This window comes from Ciona robusta, chromosome 9 (genome assembly GCF_009617815.1).
Source record: "Ciona robusta chromosome 9, ASM961781v2".
Taxonomy (NCBI): Eukaryota; Metazoa; Chordata; class Ascidiacea; order Phlebobranchia; family Cionidae; genus Ciona; species Ciona robusta.
Window position 1 is genome coordinate 6,832,587 of NC_143243.1, and position 23,524 is coordinate 6,856,110.

The window sequence follows — 23,524 nt, forward strand, 5'->3', positions numbered from 1 at the left end:
AGCAAAATAAGCAAAGGGCGAATTTGTTGCTATGCACCCTGACAGGCACTCAGTCACTTACCTTTGCTCGTGTGATAGTTGATCAGTGCGTCTCCTCATGCGTGGCGACAGTCATGCTTCATCGGTGTCTTCAATCTCGGCGGAGTTTCACAGTTTACTACAAATCCTACGATAACCTAACTCTGTAAACGTTCAGTGTGGTCGGTTAGGGTTACTGCAGAAATACAAGGGCAGCGTCTGTTAGCTGATGTAATTTTCGAGGACTTGTCGTCCCTCTGTTGGTTAACGGAATTTATAAAAACACTGTACCTTTATTAAATTTAGCAACACAAACCAGAACCACACAATTTAAGAAATGTCGTCACTTAAGCCATTCAATAAATATCCGCGAAAGTAATAAGCTCGTTTCATTTGGTCAATATTGATATCTCGGTAGGAAGTAAATTACGTCACGAGATACGGGTCGTTTCTACATAGCGAAGAAAACATTGCTCGCCCACGTGATTTGGATAAACAACGACTCTCTGTTGCTACCCAGTGGGAAACATAGAAGATATTTCAGTAAAAATGTTGTTCAGCTTGCATCGTCGCGTGTCTGCTGATATATCATATGAAAAGCACTTATACGCGTAAATACACACTTCAAACCATTTGATCATATTTTGAGAGGTTCTTAAACAACGGATTTAATCCAGACATGGATTTAATTAGACATTATTTACCATAATACAATTGATTGGTTTCTAAACTTCGTATGCGACAAAGCGTCATAAAGAGTTCATTAATATTCCACGTCATTCCAAAGCGTCTTGCTACCAACAAGAGGCTATACTAACAACCGGTGGTCCGCTTATCCTGTTACAATCTTTAATGGATACTCTTACTTGCTTGGCGACGGGTTTTTAACTGGGTACAAAAATAAAGCAAGGACCGGGTGTGCTAAGAGCTGTAACAATACGTCTTAGTTTTGATGCGAATGTAAAGTATACCTAAAGCAGTACTCCTGCTAATGGAGTATTACAAGTCAATTTTAAACAAGATTTACTAGAGGAAAGGTACATACCCTAACCCACTTCTGACGTCTGACGATTGCGCCAGAAAGGTAACTTTGCAGTTGCTGGGTAAACAATCCAAAGGTTTTATTCGGAAAGGGACAGTGGACTGGACAGGGGAAAGAACCGTCGTTTAAGGAAGTAGTTATTACTTTTATATTTAAATGCGAAGTGTTGAAATAAATTGGCACCTGCAGATGTAATTTAACCGATGCTACGTAATAGGTATGGTACTGTGGGGTAAGATGGAACACCTTTAGCACATATCTAAATACTCTGATCGTGTTTTAAACAATTAACAACGGTCTATGGAAGTAGTGAGGATACGTTTTTATAATTCTTTGAATGTTGAAACGTCCCATCTTCCCTAACCTACTCATTCGTGTTTCGTACTGCGTTGCCATGAAAGTTTTCAAATAACAGTTAATACTAAACATTTTTGTAAGTTATGCTGGTGGCCACAAACTTGCGTAAACACAACACGGAACCACGTAATAACGATATCTACGTCAGCGTAGATTCCAACAAACAATCCAAATTACATCGTCATACACGTCATATGGGTACACCACATTCGGCGCGAAACGTCAAGAGTTCGTAAAATTGTATAGAGGATATGGATTGTGGGAAACAAAGCATATGGCTAAGTAGAGAACACGATACTTTTTACACATCGGTTGGATCCGAAGCGGGAACAATTATTACATCAAGATGTGCAGATTCGGCCAGCACACAGAAGGAATTGCGACCACTGTACAGAATGTTTGTATAGCATAGCGATAACTAGGCCATCGTGGGGGTAAATGGTGCAAAATAGCTGGACTGTAAACGGAGCAATGGTTTACATAAACCCCGGTCCATTGTGGCGGCTTTTATATTTTATTTACACCATCTTACTTTGTAGTTTTGTACAGAATATCCTCTAGTTACAAAAATAGTTATAGAAAAAAAACATAACACGCAAAACATAACAAGCTACAAAATAGGTTTAGAAATATAACTAACTCAAAAAACGTAACACGCAATATGAGTTCTACCTTCATACTTCTAACTATGCGTTGATATAAACTGTAGTTAGAATCAGTTCAAACAAGGTTATTCTTGGAAGACTGCTGGTGCTGGCAAATAAGGAAAGCGTCTTTCTAAAGCGAAGACGAAACAGTATGGTTTGTGTGCTTTAGCTATACAGTTTGCGCAAGCAGCGTGTCACTATGCACACATAAAAGTTGCCTCTTAAAAATTAAATCTTATACTTCGTTATCGCAACGTTGCTCTGGGAAGAACAAACTAAAGGAATTCCATGCCCAGCAAACTTAACTGCAAGGTACACAAATCTTATAGATACTGCTTTCCATCTTTCGTTATATGTATGTGTTGCTCGCTCTGAACGCAACGAAACATTTTGGGTTGAACACAAACTAATTGAACTTTCGTTCTGCTTATACAAAACATTCTTATGTTGGCAAGCTTACAAGCTAGCTTTGCGGTCGTAAACCATATGCTGTCCAGACGTACACCTGTCAATACACATTATTGCTAAAAGCATTGATGGAAATTTACGGTATAATGGACCGAAAAACGTAAATTCCGCGACCATATCGTATTGTTTTGTCACCTTTTCGTGAACAGTGCTGCCATTCTAAATATAATTACCGATAAACAAGTTTGGCCGCCGCGGGCTACGATAGTCGAACACTGGCGTACTTGGGCTGACTACGGAAATAGAGAATCGGCAGCTCAAAGCGTCAATGCACCCAGAATCGTCTCTTTTTCGACTCGAGTGTGTCTGAATATCGATTCCTAAGCGTTTCGCTCGATTCCCAAGAGCCTCACGCACTCAAACACTGTCCAACGCACGCACTAGCCGCGCACACACAAACTTGAAACAGCTTAATTCAGTGGATAGTATATGCTGGAGAATGTACACAAGCGGGGAGAAAATTTAATTCAACTTCTCGGGGACTTAAATGGCAGGCGCACCGCGCATCTAATATCGACTGATCTGATCCAATACATTGGATAAGAGGCTGAAGGGGATTTACTTGATCTGTGTCTCCCTTGACAACAGGCTAACTCAATAAACATGAAAACGACTTGCCAATGTTAAAGTCAAAGCTCAACTTGTCACTGTGCTTTTAATCCTTTCTAATGTAAACGCGTTGGAATCTGTGTTCTCTCCCAGCTAACTTACAAACCTTTTAAGAAAGCCATTCGTTGCTTAAAACCGACTATATATGTTTGCTTAAGACTTTACTTGGCGTAATGTAATGGACTCGTAACTCTATCCACCCGTGGCGGGTGGTGTGAGCATTTATATTTAACTAAGCAACACGGAGTTCCATTAAATTCGTATAAGAGTGGCGCAGGCTGTAGCTACACTGTGGCATCCTTAGGGCAGTCGGCTGACTTTCTCTTATCTATTCAGTAATAAATATATAGAGAATACGAGAACGCGTGCCTGTGCTACAAAAACAGAAGCTATCAACTTGCGTGGTTCAATTAACAATAGAACGGGATGGTAGCTTTCAATTGTTACTGTTCATTAGCCGGGGATACCTATACGGACTTGTTTGACACTATGTGGTGTATGACGTCGTCTGCATATTCTGGGACACTTTCTACACACGTGACTAAACGCGTAATCGTAATACGTAAATAGGTAGGCGGATATCTAAATTATGTGACACAGTAGATCCCGTGATATCAACTGGATTTTAATTATAGAATAGAGAGATGAAGTTGATTTTATTTATAAAGATAACACGCGATTCGTCGCCTTGTTCTGTTACACTGAAACTCTATCACGCGAGTCTGACCAAACAATACGAATTGTCGCGTCACAGAACAATGATTATGACGTCAGTGGCCATCGGGTTGGGAGACGAGGAATGAACTTCGGGTGTAAACCCAAGAGATTATCTGGCTTGGCTTAAAGTAGGAGTACCACTGTGGCTTGAAGCTGTAACTATTTTCACATGGTCGGGTTTTCCACTTTTACGCAAGTGCCATCTAATTTTCAATGTGTGAAACTGAACAGCGAACGAGTTCGATAACCACGAAGGACTGGCAGATGCATCGAATCAAGATTCAATGCTACTACGATGTTCGTATCGATTGAAATTTAGTTCATTTACTGCACATTGCACACCACCGTCATTTCCTACTGCCGTGTCAGTCGCGGACATATTCAAACTAATAGATTCGTAAATGCCAAAAAACGTCGAATCAACGAGATTTGCAAAAAGGGACAACGTAAAACGCAACAGCAACTTGCTTTCTCGGTTCACCTGGTCCGTTACGCACAGACTACGTCGATTCAGGGAGAATTGCGGCACTGTGACGTGGCAACTGTGGATTGAAGGGTTAGTGACGTATTAATCGCGTTTGTTACGATTTTCCTTCGTAATCACAACGAAAGCCACACAGAAATACGTCTGACTACGTCACAGCGAGAACACTTTTGAAACAAATCGACAAACAAAAGCTTGGCTATAACGATAGGATAGTGATTTTAACCTTTACTTAGCTGCCCCTTTCTGAGACGACACACTTGTAAAACACTTAATGGACCATCTTGTATTTTGTAAAACATCGTCCCAACACCTATCAATGTAACTTTTGCATTACTACGTTAAAAAGATGAATTTAAATTTCACATGAACACTAAACGAACTGAACTATTTTGACGCGTCAACCAATACGTATGATGCCGCCTACAGGATTTTCCAGTGCAATGACGTAATGTATCCTTTGGCTTCAATGTCAGTTCTCCTGAAGTCTTTCGAGGGCAGTGGTGCAAAGCGGTGTTCAAGGAGATTTAGAATACAAGGCGTGGCGCAGGTTTACGAATAATGTGCCAAGCCATTGGTAAACTTGTCGGGTTTTGAATTTTAAAATAATATTGAGGTTTAAAACCGTTGCCAGAATGTAAACTTTAAATCAAATACACCACTTCACTCACAAAAAAGACCATAACGTAAGCGTTCAATGTAACTGATGGGATGACCTAACTGTAAAATAAACATACATATACGCCTAAATCTTTCTCTGACAATCCACCATCAAATATAAGTTAATTGCTATCGTCTTGTACAGATAGCCATGGTCAAACAAAACTGCATCCGAAAGAACGTTTGTTTCATCTAAGATCTTGCCTGGTTAGTAGTGAGCGACGAAAACACGCTCATACTGTAGTGATGGTCCGTACTTGAAAACTGAACCTGGTATCGTGTCTTATCGAGACCTTTTAGATAAACATCCTTGTACAGAGGGCCACTGTGAAAATCAAAGTAACGATTGTTGCCACGGCGACAACTGGACATTAAACAACCGCTTGACATTACAGATATAAAGATCTGATGAGGTCTCCTCTACTACGTCACTTGCCGATTCTTTCTTGGTACTGGGCTCTACTCTGTTTCACATAACCTTTGAGCGCATATTGGAATCTAAACGTGGGGGTTACGTCATTTAAGACGGTGCAACCAATCGCTGTAATGCTTTGTTAAACTAATCGTTACACAGCGCATGTAAATACGTCGAATAAAAATGGACAACTAAGTGATGATTAACGTCCGGCCGATATATTAATTAAGCTATTACGGCAATTTGGTTTTAAGTAGAAAATGAATACATTTAATGCGACAATAAAGTTATACGTTCGAACAGTAAGGTATATACACTTTACACTTATACAAGTCTACGAAATTCCAGCCACAACAGCTTACGTTTCCTGTTAGTGGATTGAGGACGGACGTAAAGGATATGGCATAAAATTGAATAAATGCTACAATAAGTAACTCGATACCATATTTCCGCTTCGTGCTTCTGCAAACGAGAAAACCAGCTATTTTAACACAAGTAATACGTCAGAGATGCGGGCGGGACAGACGAAAATAATTAACACCTAACATGTGTGTGCAGGTTTTGTATAAAACGCGAGGGCCAACGCGTGATGACGTCAATAATGATTACTATACAATGCGCGCGCGATTCAACCTGGCAAGCCAACACGTCTCAATGCAATGACTGCATAATGCATTAGTCTGGAGCTTTGCGCCTGCTTTATAAATGGTCAATACTGGGTTGGTGTTAAATACGTGGTGTTAGCTGTCAATCATTAGGCTGGTAAACAAATTCTAATTCTTTCACAAGGAAATCTATTGTATAATAAAGTTTTTTCACTTACATACGGCCACATCCCACATTAGTTTGGAAACATTTAATACTTCATGCTTGAAATAAGAGAGAAACTACATAATAAAATAACATAAGGATACAACAGTAAATTTCTTAATTTTGAAAACCCAAATCATTGGTCTGGGACGATATTTCATTTGTAATGTAACAGAATTCAAATCACAGTGCATACAGACTCGATAGTGTAATTAAAAAAGTTGTCAAGATTTAATTTAAATACAGAGGATGGTTTTAATATGCAACATATTTTGATGAAAACTATTAATAGAGAAGTGAAGATCATAAAACAACACTGCTGTATACTGTTAAAGTGTCAACCAAATATATATAGTTTGTTTTACAAAGCAAAATACATTATTCAGAGACAATCATTTCGCTATTATGTTTATACTAAATAATATAAAGATAAAATTTGTTTGTGTACTTTCACTCCAGCCAAAGTCTTACCTAACTAAGAATTCATAAATGTACACAACTGTACAGTGTACTAGGCTATTTGTCCATTAAACAACACAAATTGATAAAATCATTATAGTTAACAAGCTACGCACAATGATTAATCATAATTCTAACATCATACAGTTACTTTAATAGTTAAAAATATTATAGAAAATGCAAAACCGTTTAAAAATCATTTACTCTCATTTAGGATTTAGGTAAACAAAAATAGGTATAAGGCTCTATGCTTGTAACTTTTAGATCAGGCTCACTTCATGGCACAATCAACGGGAGGTATATATATAATACTTGTTATATTATACGGAAAACAAAACCAACTAACTAAATTTATCACATGCTATGACTCGCGACATACCGTGTTTACGAAAATAAATTAAAATTATGCGTAATTATCGCACCGGTTGAAACAAGTACGCTACTTTACTAAATACGGGTAAATATAAATCAAAATAGCACAATCATTAATCAACCATTACTGCGCACTTCAAGCTTATCCTACCACCTACATACCCAAAAGCAAACAACAACATTCCAACTTGGCAACCGAACTTGAAAAACTTTGCTTACTTCTGTCGGCAACATAGAAATCATATAAACTTGCGCGATTCTTTAGGAATTTCTATGAGCTTTGTTTTTCTACTAGGTATCCAGCGCGGATTTACAACAAGCGCGACAAACTGTATTTTTGCTACAGTATAACTTTACTATAAAATAACGGTAAATTAAGTATAAAGAATTGTTCTTTAATGCCATAACTTAGTGTACCACGTATGTCGGCCATCCGCTATTTCTAAAAAAAAAGTCTGAATATAATATATCGTATATCGTATATATAATATTATTATATATACGATATACGATACGAATGTATTTTTTTGCCAGATTTGTTAAACTTTATTAGGTTGCTGCCTTTTTACGTTATGTTTTAGATATATCTATCTATAAGACTAATATCATCAATTTCACAGGCTAAGGCCATTTAACGAAATAATATGATCTGAAAAGTTCTTGGATTAATGTAAACTAAAAATGACACAAAGAAAGCAAGCTTATACTGCATGTCATTTATGTGAACTCACTTATACAACTGAGGTGGAATTAGAAGAACATATATTTTCCCTCTTGCATCACCGTTCCCTGGCCACCAAGTTTGGGTCGGATTATAATCACATATGTAATATCTGTTCCGAAAACTACAAAGGTTTGTCTGCTTATGTCGCTCATTTGCAAAGCGAGTCCCATATAAATCAACGTACTGAGCGGACAAAATTGTTGGGATTAGACAAACAGTACGTTCCTCGAAATTTGCATAAATTTGCATCAACATTTCTGTGCAAACCATTAAGAAAAAGAGAAAAACCAAAAGCACGGAAAAGAAATATTGATTCTCCCATCAGACCATTAACAAAACAACTTTCTAAAACTACAGAAAGAGCATGGCGGAATCCACCCAATGAGTATTTTAATCCAACATGGCACCCACAACCTTTTCCGGATAGCTCTTTTAGCAGAAGAGTTTTTGAAACATTTCATCCAAGGCAGGGAAGGCCCCCTTTTCCACCAAAACGAAGGTGTCCGGATCCTGAACAGTTCTATCATGAAGAATATTACATGCATCCCAATGCCAGGTTTTACATGCATGAGAGTGACATGTATCCCCCTCCTAACAACCATAAAGTTACACCACCATTTTTCCGACAACCACCTTCTTACATGAAGAACCAGTTCAAATGGAGTAAACCTGTTTCTAACGTCAACAAAACTAAATCTGCTGAAAATGTTCCTGCAAGGCCAGAGACTAATCCCAAACCCAAAACCATAAAAGCCACAGAAAAACAAATAAAGATTGCCACAAAAAAAACTGGTGTCTGTTTGGATAAAAATGTTTCTAGTCCACCTGAACAGCCGTTAAACCAAGATGATAAAACACTGAAGAAATGTGAAGCTTCAATCATAAAATTGGATGGTGCTTTAAGACCAAACATAGTTGTGGAGGTTAACAGTTCAGTTGAAAAATGTAAATCGAGTACTGGCTCCATAAACACAGCTAATTCATCACCGTTTCAATTGAAAAAGAAACCACAGCTGAAGTGTAAGCTGAAACAGGTAAAAGCTTCGATTTTAAAAAAACGTTTTTTAAGTGGGTCATCAAAAATACCAAAATTGTCCAAAAAATTTACCCCACAAAGTAATTCACCTACCTCAAGTAATGTCCACATGGAATCAGATGCCAATGTGGCAAGTTCGACATCAAAAAAGGTTATAAAGCCAAATGTCAAAATAGCAAGGAGTCGGCTTATTTCAAATGCTGACAAAAGCTCAAGTGACGAAGGTGAGAAAATGCGGAGAAATATTACGTTCGCTAAACTTTTTAATAATCGGAAACATTCATCTAAGAATATGATTATGTGTGGTGCTAGGGATACTATTTGTTCCCCTAGTTCAAGAAAACTTACTGGTCCACGATTTGGCATTGGCCTTGCACAGCCGGCTCCAAATCCTGTAAATTCAGTGATTATGTCCGAGTTAAAAGACGTAGATGTGTCAACCGATGATGAGTTGTCAGCTGCACTTTCACTGCATTTTTCTGATGAAGATTCCTTTAGTTATGAACAAGCAAGTGCCTCAGCTAACTCATGCACTAATGATAATATGTCTGAAAAGAATGTGCAAGTTGAGACTACAACTTTAAAAGATAAAACGACCATTAATAAAATGTTAGTAAGTGGCTCTCAACCTACAGCCCACATTATACCTGTTCAAAGTTCAGTTGTGGGGAAAAACCATGACACCGGTAAAACGGAAACACTAAAACCAAAAACAACCACTCCAATTAGTGTAATACACCAAAAAACTGTGACAGAAGTTCCCCAAACTTTCCTGAACAAAGTAAAGAGTGAGCCAATAGAAAACAATTCATCAAATTCAGAGAATGTACCTGGTAAACCAACTGAATCCAGTAAATTACATAATGTAGTAAATAAAACTTGTACGATAAATTTAATTCCAATAAAAGTAGAAGAAGAAGAAACATTAGACTCGCATGATTACGATGCAAAGCAGAAGCAAATTTCTCACTCCACTTCAGTTAATAAAACATCAAATCCAGTTGTTCAATGTCAAGGAACACCTCCACCACTGAGCGATCAATCAACTTGTTATGACTCTGGAAGCAAGTCTGGATCATCTAATTTTGAAATTGACTCTTGCCTTATTAATATGGAGGAAGAAAACCTGGAAGATTTGTTTGAAAAAATGGCAAAGGACTCAGAACGCAATAGTGGTATTAGTCAGTCTGAATCTGAAGCCACACAAGTTGATGGTAGTGTGACTAGGGTCAGTTTGAATGGTAGTTTGACACAGTCGAACCAAGTTACAACTCCAAATCAAGCAGCATCATGCAGCCAAACAATGCTTCTTCTTTCACAAATTTCAAACGCACAGAACGATCTGGATCTGATCAAGAGTGAGAGCATGCACATCACTGCTCTTATCACTCAATACAACATAAGACAGAGCTTCCTGAAACAAAGAGAATCTTTGTTAAAAACCAACATAAAGAACATGCAAATGTCTCTTGAAAACTTGCAAAATCAAAGATCTGAAAGTAACAACAATCAAATCAATACTACTAATTCACAGAATCCTGTTGAAAGTTCGAATCTACCTGACATAGTATCCAACACAGACACCGTGGGAATAAGCTCAAAGCAAACTAGTCTCACCGAAGTTTCAGTAAGAGTAAAATCGGAACCTGTTACAAACACTGATGTTGGATTTTATAGATCTCAACCCCCTGACCCACATGCGGCAGCTAATGTTCAAGCTGACTTATGCAACAAGTCAAATTTACCATTAAGAAGACGCACCTTATCAAATACAACCTGTGCTGCTGCGTTTAAAAATCCTGTCCGAAAGACAGTTTTGCAAACAACATTAAACAATTCTTTACTGCATGATAATGGTAAAACTTCTTGTGTTGAAATGTCTTTGGCTGAGTTACATTATTCTTCTAAGGCCTTACATTCCCACCATTCTTCTGCTATTGTGTCTTTGTTTGTAACTAATAATAATGAAATTATTTCGTGCTCAAAAGATAAAACAGTCATTGTTACTGATGCTTTATCTGAAAAAGTTTTTGGTAAACATAAGCTTGATAAAATTCCCACCAAGTCTTTTATAGCTCTAGAGTCGCAATGTGCTGCTACCAATTGTTATGTGTACTGCATGCTTTTAGTTTATACTGAATTGGATAACCTTAGTCCTGTAAGGTTGAAATCTAATGTTCAACAAGTTAAAATAACTATTTGCAACCAAAATGTTAATTTCGCAACAACAAATTTTGTTCATTATGATAACGCAATATTGTGTGTACATTATTCCAAACCTACTGCATATATTGGCACGAGAGATGGTAGAGTACTTATGTACAACTGCACTAATCTCAAGGTGGATGAAGTGTTTGATTGTCATTCCCCACACTCTGTAACTGCTCTAACCAGTGGCACCGATGGGGCACGGCGTGTTCTTTGCTGTGGAACCAGCAACTGTCAGGTGTCAATCAGAGACGCAGATGATGGATTGCTGCTTCGTCTTTTCACAGGCCACACAAAAACAATCAACTGTTTAAACTTGGTGCTAGATTTACTATACAGTGGATCTACGGACCGAACTATTCTTGTTCACAGTATCAGTAGTGGTACACTCATGCACAGAATTTCTGGTTTTCACAATGGAAGTGTCAGATCACTCTGTGTTTATAAAAACTCGGTTGCATCAATCTGCTCAGATAAGAACTTCCGTGTATTCACAGACACTCCTTATTTTTTAGCTGGGTCACCAAAACAGTTTGAAAACAACCCTGTTGAAATGTATCTTCACTCTGTAACATTAAAAGACAACACAATTAAAAGTACTACTATACCTCTTGCCTACATTGGGTTTGAAAATGGGACCATTCAAACCATTTTGCTTTCACAACTTACTAAGCATCCAGAATGCATTGATTTTTCAATGCTGGAAAATGAAAATTCAACAGTTGATATGATTTATTCACAGATGAAAAGCTTTCAATGTAAATGGGACGGCTGTGAAGAATCTTTGGTTGGTCTGTCAGTTATGAAAGAACATTTCTACTCTGTCCATGCAACCAATGCTTTCCTAGAAAAGTTGGAATGCTGTTGTTTGTGGCAGGATTGTACTCATTATTTTACAAAAGATGTTGATACAGTTGAAGATGTTCAATTGCATTTAACTAATCATTTTGAGCATTCAATTTCGAATAACAAATTGACCATTGATTTAACGGAATAGTTTTCCGCTTTTTTTTCATTTTGTAACAATACTTTAGTTGGATGCTCTTACCAAATTGTTTTGTTGTCATTTTTTATAACTTTACGACTTTGATTATTATGTCTCATTTATTATGGTGCGTATATTTTACAATGCTACAAACCTGCCAAACTAAAACTGTTAGTTTTTCATTTATTTGTGTAATTGTGTATGAGTTTTTTTCATTACCTTCTACTTTGTTATTTTTTAAACGTATACTTCGCAAATTATTATTTTCTCTAACTTGTTTGGTGTGCAACCTTATTCAAGCCTTTTCTTTTATAGAACAGAACTATATGAATACATAGGGTATTATATAACATATGTGTCATTATGTCATCTACTGCTAGAATGGCATTTGGAGGTTCCATTATCTTTACAACCTCTATGATTGCATATGTTCATTGGAACCAACAGGCATCTCAAGAGGTTGTATTATCTTAAACAAACTGTGTTTCTATTTTTTTGAAAATAACGATGTAAAAACTTTTTGATATTAAAACTTAATTTTTGTGGTCAGTTTCAATACAAACTTATTTTAACTCATGATGTCACTGAAGAAGGTTTTAGTTTTTAAACTGGATCAGTTAAAAAAAGGTAATGGTATCACATATATAGGATCGATTTAAGTTTTTCAACTTATGGTTTGAGCTTATGATGTTTTATTTATAGCAAATGAGAGAAGGAGTAAGAAGAGACTTTGCCAGGATTGAAGAAAAAGAAAGAAAAAAGGCTGAGAACCTAAAACGATTAGAAGAAGAACAACGTTTAACTAAAGCACTTTATGAACAGAGAGAACGGAATTTAAAATCCTGAGTTTATTTGCTCCAACACAAGATTGGTTATCCATGGATTGATGGATTTATGGTTAATTCTCCCATTTTCTTTTTTGAATGGAATCAAGCATTTTGAGTTTGGGCAAAGATCATTTCTACAAACTTACTGATGTACTAATCTTGTAATTTATTTGTTAAGCCCTTTTATATTAAATTCTACAGATCAATGGATTTTTAGGTAAAATTCTAATGTAGAAGTAAATAGAAATAATTCTGTTATATTTGTGATAGCCTAGCTTATATTTTAATAAACGAGGCAGAAAAGACAATACAAGGTAGAACCATATTCAAGTAAGTGAAAATCCTGTAACTAATACTTTATTAGAACATTATAACTTGTGACCTATGTTGTATTCAGTGGGAAATTCAAACTAACAGATGTTTGTTGATGGTGGAAGTTACATTCATATGCATTGACTTGATATTATCAAATATATAAGTATTGATGGTAGATTCAATATATAACCAAAGAAAATATGCTATGTTTGCCAGAAAGAACTGATAATACTTGGGTGAATATATAAAAAAAGGTTGGTCCATCTATTTTTGTAGCAGTATATATGTGTTCATCTGTATTTGTAAACAACAGAAGAATAGGCCTATTAAGTAAGATTGAGTTTCCTCAGGTAACATAATTTTTATTAATCAGATTGTTTCAACATCAACGACATCAGGTTGATAAATGATGTATTTTTGGATGTCACTCCTTACATGTTGGAGTTACAAACTTATTTAATGAAGATTTTCCCAGGAATATTTTATTGCATGTTTAATGACGAACACATGAAAACTTTCAAGTACCCCAAATAAGCAGCACATTTAATTGTATGGTTGGGTGGGGGAAGATGGGACACAAAACACAATCAGGATATTTGAATATAAGTGCTAAAGGTGTCCTATCTTCCCCCACCTTCATATTATTTATCAACCCTTTCACTCAAACTCGATAATTCCTCTTTCTGTCATCTCTCCATTTTTTACCAAAGTTGTTGCTCCCATTACATCTTCTAGTTTGTAGTAAAGAGGAGGGCTCATGTATATTAGGATAGGGGAAAATGGGACACCTTTTTATTCTATTTTCTCGTCCCATTTAGTAGTAAACAAAAAAACATTCGTAAAATCATAAAACCGTATCCTCACAACTCCCATAGACCGTTGTTAATTGTTTAAAACATGATCAGGAGATTGTATATTATATGCTGAAAGCGTCCCGTCTCTCTCCACCCTATACTATATTTCCCTATCGAAAGCGTCACACTCCCTCACATTATTATTGGATAACTAAATTAAATTTTGATATATGAGAAGTATTTGTTAATGTTTGATAAATTTTTATGCTGCCTTCTGTCTATAAATAAGAATAAATTTTATTTCAATTCGTACAGTTATCAAAAAATATAATATGTGGCTTTATCCATAGTATAATAAAATCTTTATATTGCTTCTATTTCTTTCGATCCACCATCTTTCACGCTTTTATTTTTTTCTTGTGCTCCTTTTTCTTTCGATTCTGCTTCTTCTTGTTCAGCTTCCTGTCGCATTTTAGCATACTTGCTTTCGAAAAATCCAGCCTGTATTGTAATGAGAATTAATGGATGTAACTTATTTTATCCCAGCCGAACGGGGAGCAGCGACAGTGGTTAAACATGTTATGTTTTACACACCTCGTGCCCCCCACGAGGATTTTTCATTTTTTAGTGAATAGCTAACATAGGCAACCTATAAGTCACTATTGGGTTTGAGCAGTTGCCATTAAAAATTGCGCAACGATACAAGCGAGCCCACTGGTTTCACTGGTTCTAGGCTATATCCCCTCAGGCGTTTTCCCACCGGCGATTTCCCCCCCGGCTATTTCCCCTTCGTGACTATTCCCCTCCGGCTATTTCCCCCCAAGACTATTCCCCCCCGGCTATTTCCCCCCCGTGACTATTCCCGCCGGATATTTCCCCCCCGTGACTATTCCCCCCGTGACTATTCCCCCCGGATATTTCCCCCCGTGACTATTCCCCCTGGCTAATTCTCCCCTGTGACTATTCCCCCCGGCTTATTCCCTCCGTGACTATTCCCCCCGTGACTACTCCCCCCGTGACTATCCCCCCCCCCCGTGACTATTCCCCCCCGTGACTATTCCCCCCCCGTGACTATTTCCCCCCCGTGACTATTTCCACCCGGGACTATTTCCCCCCGGCTATTCCCCCCCCGTGACTATTCCCTGGCTAACCCCCAACCCCTAATCCCTGACCCATAACCCCTAACACGCTAACACGATGGTCACAGGGGGAATAGTCATGGGGGGAAACAGCCGGTGGAGGAACAGTCGGAAGGGAAATAGCCGGGGGGGAATAGCCGGCAGGAAATAGCTGGGGGGAAAGAGCCAAGGGGGGAATAGCCGGGGGGGAATAGCCGGGGGGAATGGTTACGGGGGGAACTAGCCAAGGGGGGAATAGTCTTAGGGGGGAATAGCCGGGGGAAATAGCCGGTGGGGAAAGGTCACGGGGGGAACTAGCCGGGATGATATAGTCTTGGGGGGAAATAGCCGGAGGGGAATAGTCTTAGGGGAGAAATAGCCGGAGGGGAAATAGCCGGGGGGAAATAGCCGGGGGGGAAATAGTCATTGGGGGGAATTAGCCGGTGGGGAAATAGCCGGGGGAAATAGTCATTGGGGGGAATTAGCCGGTGGGGAATTAGCCGGGGGGAAATAGTCATTGGGGGAATTAGCCGGGGGGAAATAGTCATTGGGGGGAATTAGCCGGGGGGAAATAGTCATTGGGGGGAATTAGCCGGTGGGGAAATAGCCGGGGGGAATTAGCCGGGCGGGAAATAGCCGGTTACGGGTTGCACCGTACAATAGCTACATTACTACGGCGCCAAAGCTATATGATTATTCATTCAAATTATTTCCCAATTTTATTTTTACCTTCCACATGACAAAAACAGTGACGATCAGCAGAGAACACCCCCCAACCACTGCCCCCACCACGGCCCCAGTATCAACTTGGTTGGGGTCGGGTGGTGGGGTTGGAGCAACGTATGCAGATACTTTAGTGGTTGCCTGAAATTAATATATTTTTCGGTGGAACTGTCACTGTGGAGTGGGGTAGGACGGGACACCTAAATATCCTGATAAACAGTAAACAACGGTCTATTATAGGAGTCGTAAGAATACGGCCGTTTATAGCTTTTTTAATGACGAGAAGTTAATTAAAACGGTGTCCCATCTTGCCCCGCCCTACTGTATAACAGTAATGGTACTGTACTTCTATTTGCAGTAAGGCATTTTGTTTACGTATAGCCATAAACCTATACGGATAAAACACAACTATAAATAGTAAATACCATTTAGTATACTAGACCTGTGTAAACCAGGGTTTACCGCACTATGTAATATAACGCATGCGTATTAAGTAAGAAAGGCGATTGAGTTATTCTTATACAAAGTAACGTTAACCTGGTGGTGTAACGTAAAGGCTCTTACCTTAGTGGTTTTATTTGAAGGCGGGTAAACGGGCGAGTCTATAGTATTAAATCGAATATGGCTGGAGAATGTTGTTACCAAGTTTGGCTGTAAAAACACGTCACGCTAATAAATCTATACATTGAACGAATGAATTGAATTTTATCCAGTCGGATATAGACAGCCGTTATAATACGGGTGTTCTGTTCACACACCTCGTGCCAGCTTTCAAGTTACCGTGTAACTGGATTGTTGGTATTTTTTTTCGTTGTGATTTTGAATACATAATATAGTAGGGTGAGAGAAGACGGAGCTCCTTTAGTCAATAATATCTAAACATCTTGACCGTATTTAAAAAAAAGTAACAACGGTTTATAGGAGTTGTGAAGGTATTGTTTTATAATTCTGTAAATACTTTCTGTTTACTATCAAATGAGATGAGAAAAATGGAATAAAAAAGTGTCCCATCTTTCCCCGCACAACTATATATACCTGGGATAGGGAAGGTATCCAGATTTTAAACGACGATATTATTGTTACGTTGGAAAACGTTTTCAGATGGTTGATAGAACACGTGATGAAATCGCAGTTTGTGTGTTTACATGTCTGGTAGCAGAAGTTTAACTTTAATTCAAGTTTATTGGAGTAAAAAAACTGGTAGACCCACCGTTTGTGCAGGAAATATTGCTTTGGAATCGTAGTTAAGCGTAAACAAGCTCGCACCTGTTCCGTTGTTGATTGCAAACTCATATTCATTTACTTTGTTCAATCCACTGCAGTTGCATGTTTTCAGTGGCTAGTAAAAAATCCTATGTTTAATTAAGGATTACACCGTAATAAGGCCTAAACATATAAGCTTAAACTTACCAAGCATTGGAAATAGTAGAGATATAACAGTGGTAATCCTTCCTTGCTTTGCCTCGGCCATGTAAACACAAGAGAAGCTTTTGCAACAATGTTTGGTCCTCGGTTGTCGATCTAAAAATGTTTAATATTAAAAACATTTTTACACAGTTTGCACTCATAGTGTACCATATGTTTATGGGTGATGAAGTTTGCTTTTTCACCCAAATGCAAGTTGCTCAAGTTGTGTATTTTTGCCTCCTTCGAAACTACTCGATTGTAAAATATGGCGCTCTGCTGCGATTCGCTGAAAAAAAAATATAATTTTAATCATTCATTTAAAAATATCACATATTAAAAAGTTGTATACTGGACTAACCTGGTTTGCCGTAAAGTTGTAGCGTATAAAACTGTCTTGCGATATTCGAAAACGTTGTTCGTCATGTCAGGGTCGAACGTTAGGTTTGAATTGACACTGGTAATGTTGAAATATATAATTAAATTGGCTGGGGTAAGATGGTAAATGTTTTTATACACTTTTGTTATACCAGCACTTGGTGAAAAAAAAAGAAATAGAGCCACATCCTCACGACTCTAACAGTCAAGTTAATCTTTGAATACACGTTTAGGAAATATGAGATATTATGTGCTAACGTAACGACCGTGACCCAAAATACTAAACTGTGTTCTTAATGGGTTATTTGTGAGTTTTGGTAAACTTAATCTTACTTTGAGTAGACAATCCCATTTAATAGAATTTCTTTTGTTTCTGATGTTTGCGTTAGCGAGAGAAGAGAATATTCCAACAGGAAGTTACACTGCGAAAATAATGATTTAGTATTTTTGCGAAAACATTAATTTAGTATTTACGTGCCCAAAGCTATATAGTGGAGACTTACCGATACACCTTTGACCATGACATCCAGAACACTAGAAACAGAGGCCTTGTAGCTAACGGTGGTTGTGTTCGTGTGTTGCACAGGCAGCAGTGCAACACAAGAGCCTGATACCTAAAAATAGATCGTTTTTTGTTGGTGACCAAATGGCCACAATGCGTGGTCACATCTAACTGATATAATTACCAGAATGATCGTGTAAGTGAGTTCGCTAAAATACAAGTTCTATATACTGAAAGGTCACGCTTGCTTTTATTTATACTAATAGAACCCTAGCTTATATAGTAGGATGGGGAAGATGGGACATCTTTTTTTTCAAATTTCTCGTCCAATTTGGTGGTAAACAAGGAAAATTCAAAGAATTATAAAAACCGTATCCCACGATGAACCACTGTTATTTGTTTAAAACATGGTCAGGGTAATTGGATATTATGTACTGAAGGTGTCCCGTCTTTCCCTACCCTTTACTATACCATTATATACGCTGTTGATTCCCGTTGTTTTTAATCCTTACCTTGTTTAAATCAAGATTCCCTGTCACGTTAACCCTTGTAAAATAGGAATGGTCGGGACCTAGATTGGTGATCGTTACATTGATTGATATGAGACCAGGATTTGAACCAAGAATTAAAGGCTGCCCGAGTTGTTGTACGCTATATAGTGAACACAAGGGTTTGCTTGATTGAAGTTGTTATTATTCATTACCTCTTGTGAATATTTACTTACGAATAAGTTGTTTCCACTTTTAAGTCATGACTGCACTTGCTTCCATTTAACCCAGAACACTTCTTACGAAACGACCAGTCAGCAGTGTATACCTTAGAAGTAACCGGATCCAGCACGTTGGACATAATTGTGTTTTTGTGAGAATCGATATAATCGTACGTCATTTTAACTTGGGGTGGATCTAATGTTTCTTGTTTTGCTGACACAGATGTAAAATGCGAACTCTGTTAAATACAAGGTTGATAAAACTTTTATAAGATGTTTTATGATATCGTTTCTATACTGATATACCTCGACACAGTATGTAGGCTATATAACATATTTTTATTTACGTATTCGAAAACGATAGTAAAAACCATAGTATACACTTCAGCATACTATGGTTAAAACTATGGTATTTAAAGAACGAAGAGAAGGAAATCAACAGCAAAACAACAGGTTGTTAAAACACGATCTGTGTAAAAAGCGTCCAATAGTTGTAATTAAAACACTTACGCTAAGATGAACCTGCAAATCTACACAGCTGTTTACAGAAGTTGCATTGAAGATGAAAGTTTTTGAAGGGAAGGTAGTGCCCGAATGCACAAGTCGTTTGCTTGCAGGATTTCCAAATTTTGAGTCGAGATCTACCGTTACGTTCAGATCTGCGAAAGACAACAAAATGTTTGGAATTCAATGTAAACATTTATCATTAACTTACGTGCTGGTGATGTTAAGACTTGATCACCCGTGTAGAATGCAGTTAAGCACACCGTCACACTCGTACAAGGAGCTGATGAATTACTGAGACAGTTGATTAAGTCGATAGATGGAGGATTCAAAGTGATTTGTGTTCGAACTTTGACAATCGGTCGAGCTCGTAAGATAATAATTCTATCGCTGGAAGATGCTGATATTACAATATCAGAATACCCGTTGTTGTCCACATCTGTGTTACTGAAGCTGCTGCTTGGAGTTACAACATTGCCGAAGTTACGAAGTGATGATATAACTGACTTACCAACAATTCGCTGTGATGTGTTATTTGTTCGAGTTTATATAAAGAATAAATATCAATCATTATAGTCATCGCCAAACCTGTTTTCTTGTTTCATTGATTCCTTGAGAGGACACATAATAAACATATACAACACCGGTGTCCAATGATGTTCCTCCTTCCGATGGTGCTCCCACTGCTATGTCGTCATATCCGTTTAAATCTACGTCACCAACCACTGCAACCGACATTCCAAATCGAGCTCCTTTTGCGTTTGATCCACTGAGTGATTGTGGGCGGTATGACTCAGAAGTCTGTAGTAAACCATGAATAACAAAATGCGTGGAGGGTATAGGTAGATATGTTAAGTTAAGAATTGCTGAGTTACCCATTCCTGCGGTCCTTCCTTGTTGTTTATGTAAACAAAAACTCTTCCTTGATCGTAACCATTCACGTCATTAAATAACGGCGCTGAAACAATTAAGTCGTCGAAGGAATCTTTATTGATGTCGACAGCACAAACAGAATGTCCAAAATAAGCTCCTAACTGCCACAAACCCGACGTCTCACTCGGATGTAAAAACAAAAGATATTTGGGCGGGAATCCAGTTACATTATCTGACTTGTATATTACGACCTGTTACAAGAATTGTTACGCTATGTGCAAAACTTTTTATTACTCTGCTCATATCCACGTATTTATACGAACCATCCCTCTTGATTCATATGCCGGAGCACCACTCGCCACGTATTCAATGTTACCGCCAAAGAAAAGTCCACTTGTAACAGAATAACCTTTAAAAAACATTGTAGTATTTCCCCCAAACTAACGATTATAATCTCAGACTATACCTAAATATGAATCAGCGATGTTGGAATGATTTTTCGACCCCGCTAATGCAGCGTAATCCGTTTCGTTTAATACCGCGGTGTATTGTGTTGATACGCTTCCTGCAGAAGCGCTGTAATCAACCACAGTTCCTGCTCTATCGTACGAACCAACCGCCCCAACATACATCTTGTTGTTCTAAGAATAGGCAAAACAATCTATACTATATATCATCTTGAACTGTTATTTTAATATACCTTTGTAATATGAGATGCGCTCCCAAGTTGGCATTCGGCAAGTTTGTTCGTGCTGTTAGCGTTTTGTCCTTAAAAAAAGTTTGTTTTAATCCATGAATTCTATACTGCCTGCCCTATGTATTTAGTTTATGTTTCAATAACTTATGAACTCTACACTTCCCAAGTAATTGGTTACCTTCAAGATTGACAGTAATTTTTATTGCATCGATCGTAGACACAACGTTGTTAACCACTTCATCAAGAGTGTTGTAGTCAGTCGCCTGAAAGACCCGAGATTTGTTACCCGCCATCGCCAACAGTTGGTTGTTATTTACAGATGTTCCAACACCGACAGATACAAGGACGATGCCTTTGTCCCTGTAATGTAGAATTTAGGTAACCTATATGCTACTTATAACTAAAATGACCTAAATGTTCCGTCTACGTGTTATTGGTAAAATTCACCTTGCATCATCAGCTTCACCTTTAAGCAACCACCAATCAGATGCGCCTCCGTCTGTCAACAGAATAATTTCTTTTGCAATACCTTTTCGCCCGTTAGCTTCAAACACTTTTACAGTTTCCTTAATCGCATGTGAAATATATGTGCCGCCCCCTGTCGACCTTACGTTTAAAAGCTCCCCTATTTGTTCTGAAAAATTATTGTTTTTAGTCTTGTGTAAAATTCAATATTCTTATTAAGCTTACTTTTAAGATTTGCAGATGTCCATTTTTGCAAACCTATGCGAATTCCACTACTGCGATCGTCGTTGCTAAAGCCATACACGCCCACTCGCAAATCACCGCTATCGATATAGGAACTATGGGAAAAAACATCATAAAAAATATATATATTGGGGTGGGATGAGATGGGACACCTTTGGCACATATTATCCAAATATCCTTATCGTGTTTTAAACCATCAACAACGGTCTTATATGGGAGTCGTTAGGATACGGTTTTTATATTCCTTCGAATGTTCTTTGTTTACTACCAAACGGGACGAAAAAATAAAATGAAAATGTGTCCCATCTTTCTCTATACCATACTCTATATTTAAATTATTGTTATAGCTCAAGTCCAAATCATGACGACTACACATTTTCTCACCTAAAGTATGATACGACTTGTATTATCCAATTCAAAGCACTTCTAAATGCCGTATCGTCAACACTACTAGATTCGTCCAAAACAAACATTATATCCGCGATCAGAATTATCTTAGGGCATCCTTAAAAACAAACCAGAATTTAATTCCAGATGTATCTTTTTTAAACTTAACTCCAACCTGGAACGCAAGGGGTTTTAAACATTGTTGCAGTGGATGACGTCATTGGCTTTTTATAACAAGCCCCGACCATTCGTTTTTGCAGCGGTGTGGTCGGGCAGCTTGTTGTGTGTTGGTTCCCACATATCTATATGTAGACGTACAATAACAGGATTAGATCTACGTAACTCGGAAGTTTAGTCAACCTTTAAAGCTACAACTTACATAGAGGTTAGAAAAACTGCTGTCAGCCCCAATAGACATTCCAATCGCAGCGTTGTTATCTGGAAAAATAAAATAATTAATATACATAATATAGGGTGGGGAAGATGGGACATCTGTAGCGCATAATATCCAAATTGTCCCATTGTGTTTTAAACCTTTATCAACAGTCTATGGGAGTCGTGATGTTATGCTGATATTATAATCCTTCAAATGTTTTTTGCTTACTACCGAATTAAAAGGGAATTTAGAACAAGAAGATATCCCACCCCCCATCCCTATACTTTGTGATTTACATAAACTATTAAGCTATCCACCTTACAGAAAACAACGTACCAAACGAAATGTCCTTCGAGCAGGTCGTGTTTCCGTACGATTTCCCACTAAATGAGCATTTGTAGACTGACCCATTTTTGTTCCCGTCTGCTGGTGCCCCAACGTAAGCTATTGAATTCATTGGTGATCTGTTTAATGTATGATAGAATAAGCACATAAACTTTACGCCTTTTGTAACACAGTTTTAACAATACCGCAAACTTAAATTAGGTTACTTACGTTTTAATCACCAAGGATGCTCCAAAATGAATCACAGCTGAATCGGATTTTATCGGAGAAAGAGAATGAAATTCCCTCGTCTCTATATTCTGGGCTGATATCATACTCGCACATAATATTACAATCATAGAAGCACAAATGTACATCTCTCTTAAACTAGTTCTCATCGTGTTGAAATTGTTTGTTTGCCAACGATTTATTTGCTTCAGCTTGCTCTAATTACCAATACTGTATATTTAAAATGTGTGTCCACCACAACTTTGTAGAATTGCTGTTTTAAATATAGACGTGTTATTATGCTGTATTAGTCAGTAAGCCAGGAAACACTTGGGCCCACACAACATTTGCGCTAGACACTAGTTAGATAACATGGTGTAATACCAATAGAGCAAATGACTTAGCTTTTTTACGAAATGAGACAGCAAACAGTGATCCACGATTCTATCTTGAACATATTTCACAGTACAACTTGCACGTGCAATAGGTACACGCTTTATACCGGATATACTTACAATTATATAAGATAGTTAGTTTGCAATTTGTCTTTAACCTATTCTCTTTGAATGTAGAATAAATAAACAAACGTATTTCTACATTTCCAAAGTTTATTTGGTCAATGGTTTGTTTTGGGGGATGTTACGTC

At 37.8% G+C, this 23,524-nt stretch overlaps 3 protein-coding genes across 3 annotated transcripts in view; 1 reads left to right on the forward strand and 2 right to left on the reverse strand.

The window, feature by feature from the left end:
• Positions 1-208, reverse strand: part of LOC149731759 (ras-specific guanine nucleotide-releasing factor RalGPS1-like) — a 33,375-nt gene extending 33,167 nt beyond the window's left edge. The window contains exon 1 of the mRNA XM_089884248.1: positions 62-208. Within this exon, the coding sequence (XP_089740374.1) occupies positions 62-99 (38 nt within the window). The 5' untranslated portion in view covers positions 100-208. The remainder of the gene's footprint in view (positions 1-61) is intronic.
• Positions 209-7,380: 7,172 nt separating this feature from the next.
• On the forward strand, positions 7,381-13,048 carry LOC149731762 (uncharacterized). The gene is made up of 2 exons (XM_089884229.1): positions 7,381-12,470; positions 12,714-13,048. The coding sequence occupies exon 1, from the start codon at positions 7,740-7,742 to the stop codon at positions 12,021-12,023; it is 4,284 nt and encodes a 1,427-aa protein (XP_089740355.1). The 5' UTR covers positions 7,381-7,739; the 3' UTR covers positions 12,024-12,470; positions 12,714-13,048.
• A 1,171-nt stretch (positions 13,049-14,219) lies between these two features.
• LOC149731763 (integrin alpha-2-like) lies at positions 14,220-23,467 on the reverse strand. The gene is made up of 27 exons (XM_089884234.1): positions 22,882-23,467; positions 22,663-22,790; positions 22,330-22,388; positions 22,126-22,252; positions 21,948-22,068; positions 21,546-21,658; positions 21,303-21,489; positions 21,034-21,215; positions 20,859-20,926; positions 20,625-20,799; positions 20,482-20,567; positions 20,161-20,409; positions 19,874-20,086; positions 19,497-19,806; positions 19,292-19,440; positions 18,797-19,020; positions 18,585-18,723; positions 18,074-18,184; positions 17,904-17,992; positions 17,554-17,649; positions 17,364-17,481; positions 17,199-17,309; positions 16,999-17,127; positions 16,824-16,937; positions 16,353-16,439; positions 15,795-15,929; positions 14,220-14,448 (listed from the first exon to the last, which is right to left on the reverse strand). Exons 1-27 carry the CDS (start codon positions 23,046-23,048, stop codon positions 14,311-14,313), a joined length of 3,825 nt encoding a protein of 1,274 aa, XP_089740360.1. The 5' UTR covers positions 23,049-23,467; the 3' UTR covers positions 14,220-14,310.
• Between the last annotated feature and the right edge of the window lie 57 nt (positions 23,468-23,524).

What these genes read in the sequence shown, in the direction of transcription:
- LOC149731762 (XM_089884229.1), top strand. Translation starts at nt 7,740, where the DNA reads ATGACACAAAGAAAGCAAGCTTATACTGCATGTCATTTATGTGAACTC.
- LOC149731763 (XM_089884234.1), bottom strand. Translation starts at nt 23,048, where the DNA reads ATGAGAACTAGTTTAAGAGAGATGTACATTTGTGCTTCTATGATTGTA. An exon ending in GACATCTGCAAATCTTAAAA is followed by an intron (nt 21,490 to 21,545) that starts GTAAGCTTAATA and finishes ATAATTTTTCAG; the next exon opens with AACAAATAGGGGAGCTTTTA. An exon ending in ACAACTTTACGGCAAACCAG is followed by an intron (nt 17,482 to 17,553) that starts GTTAGTCCAGTA and finishes TTTTTTTTTCAG; the next exon opens with CGAATCGCAGCAGAGCGCCA.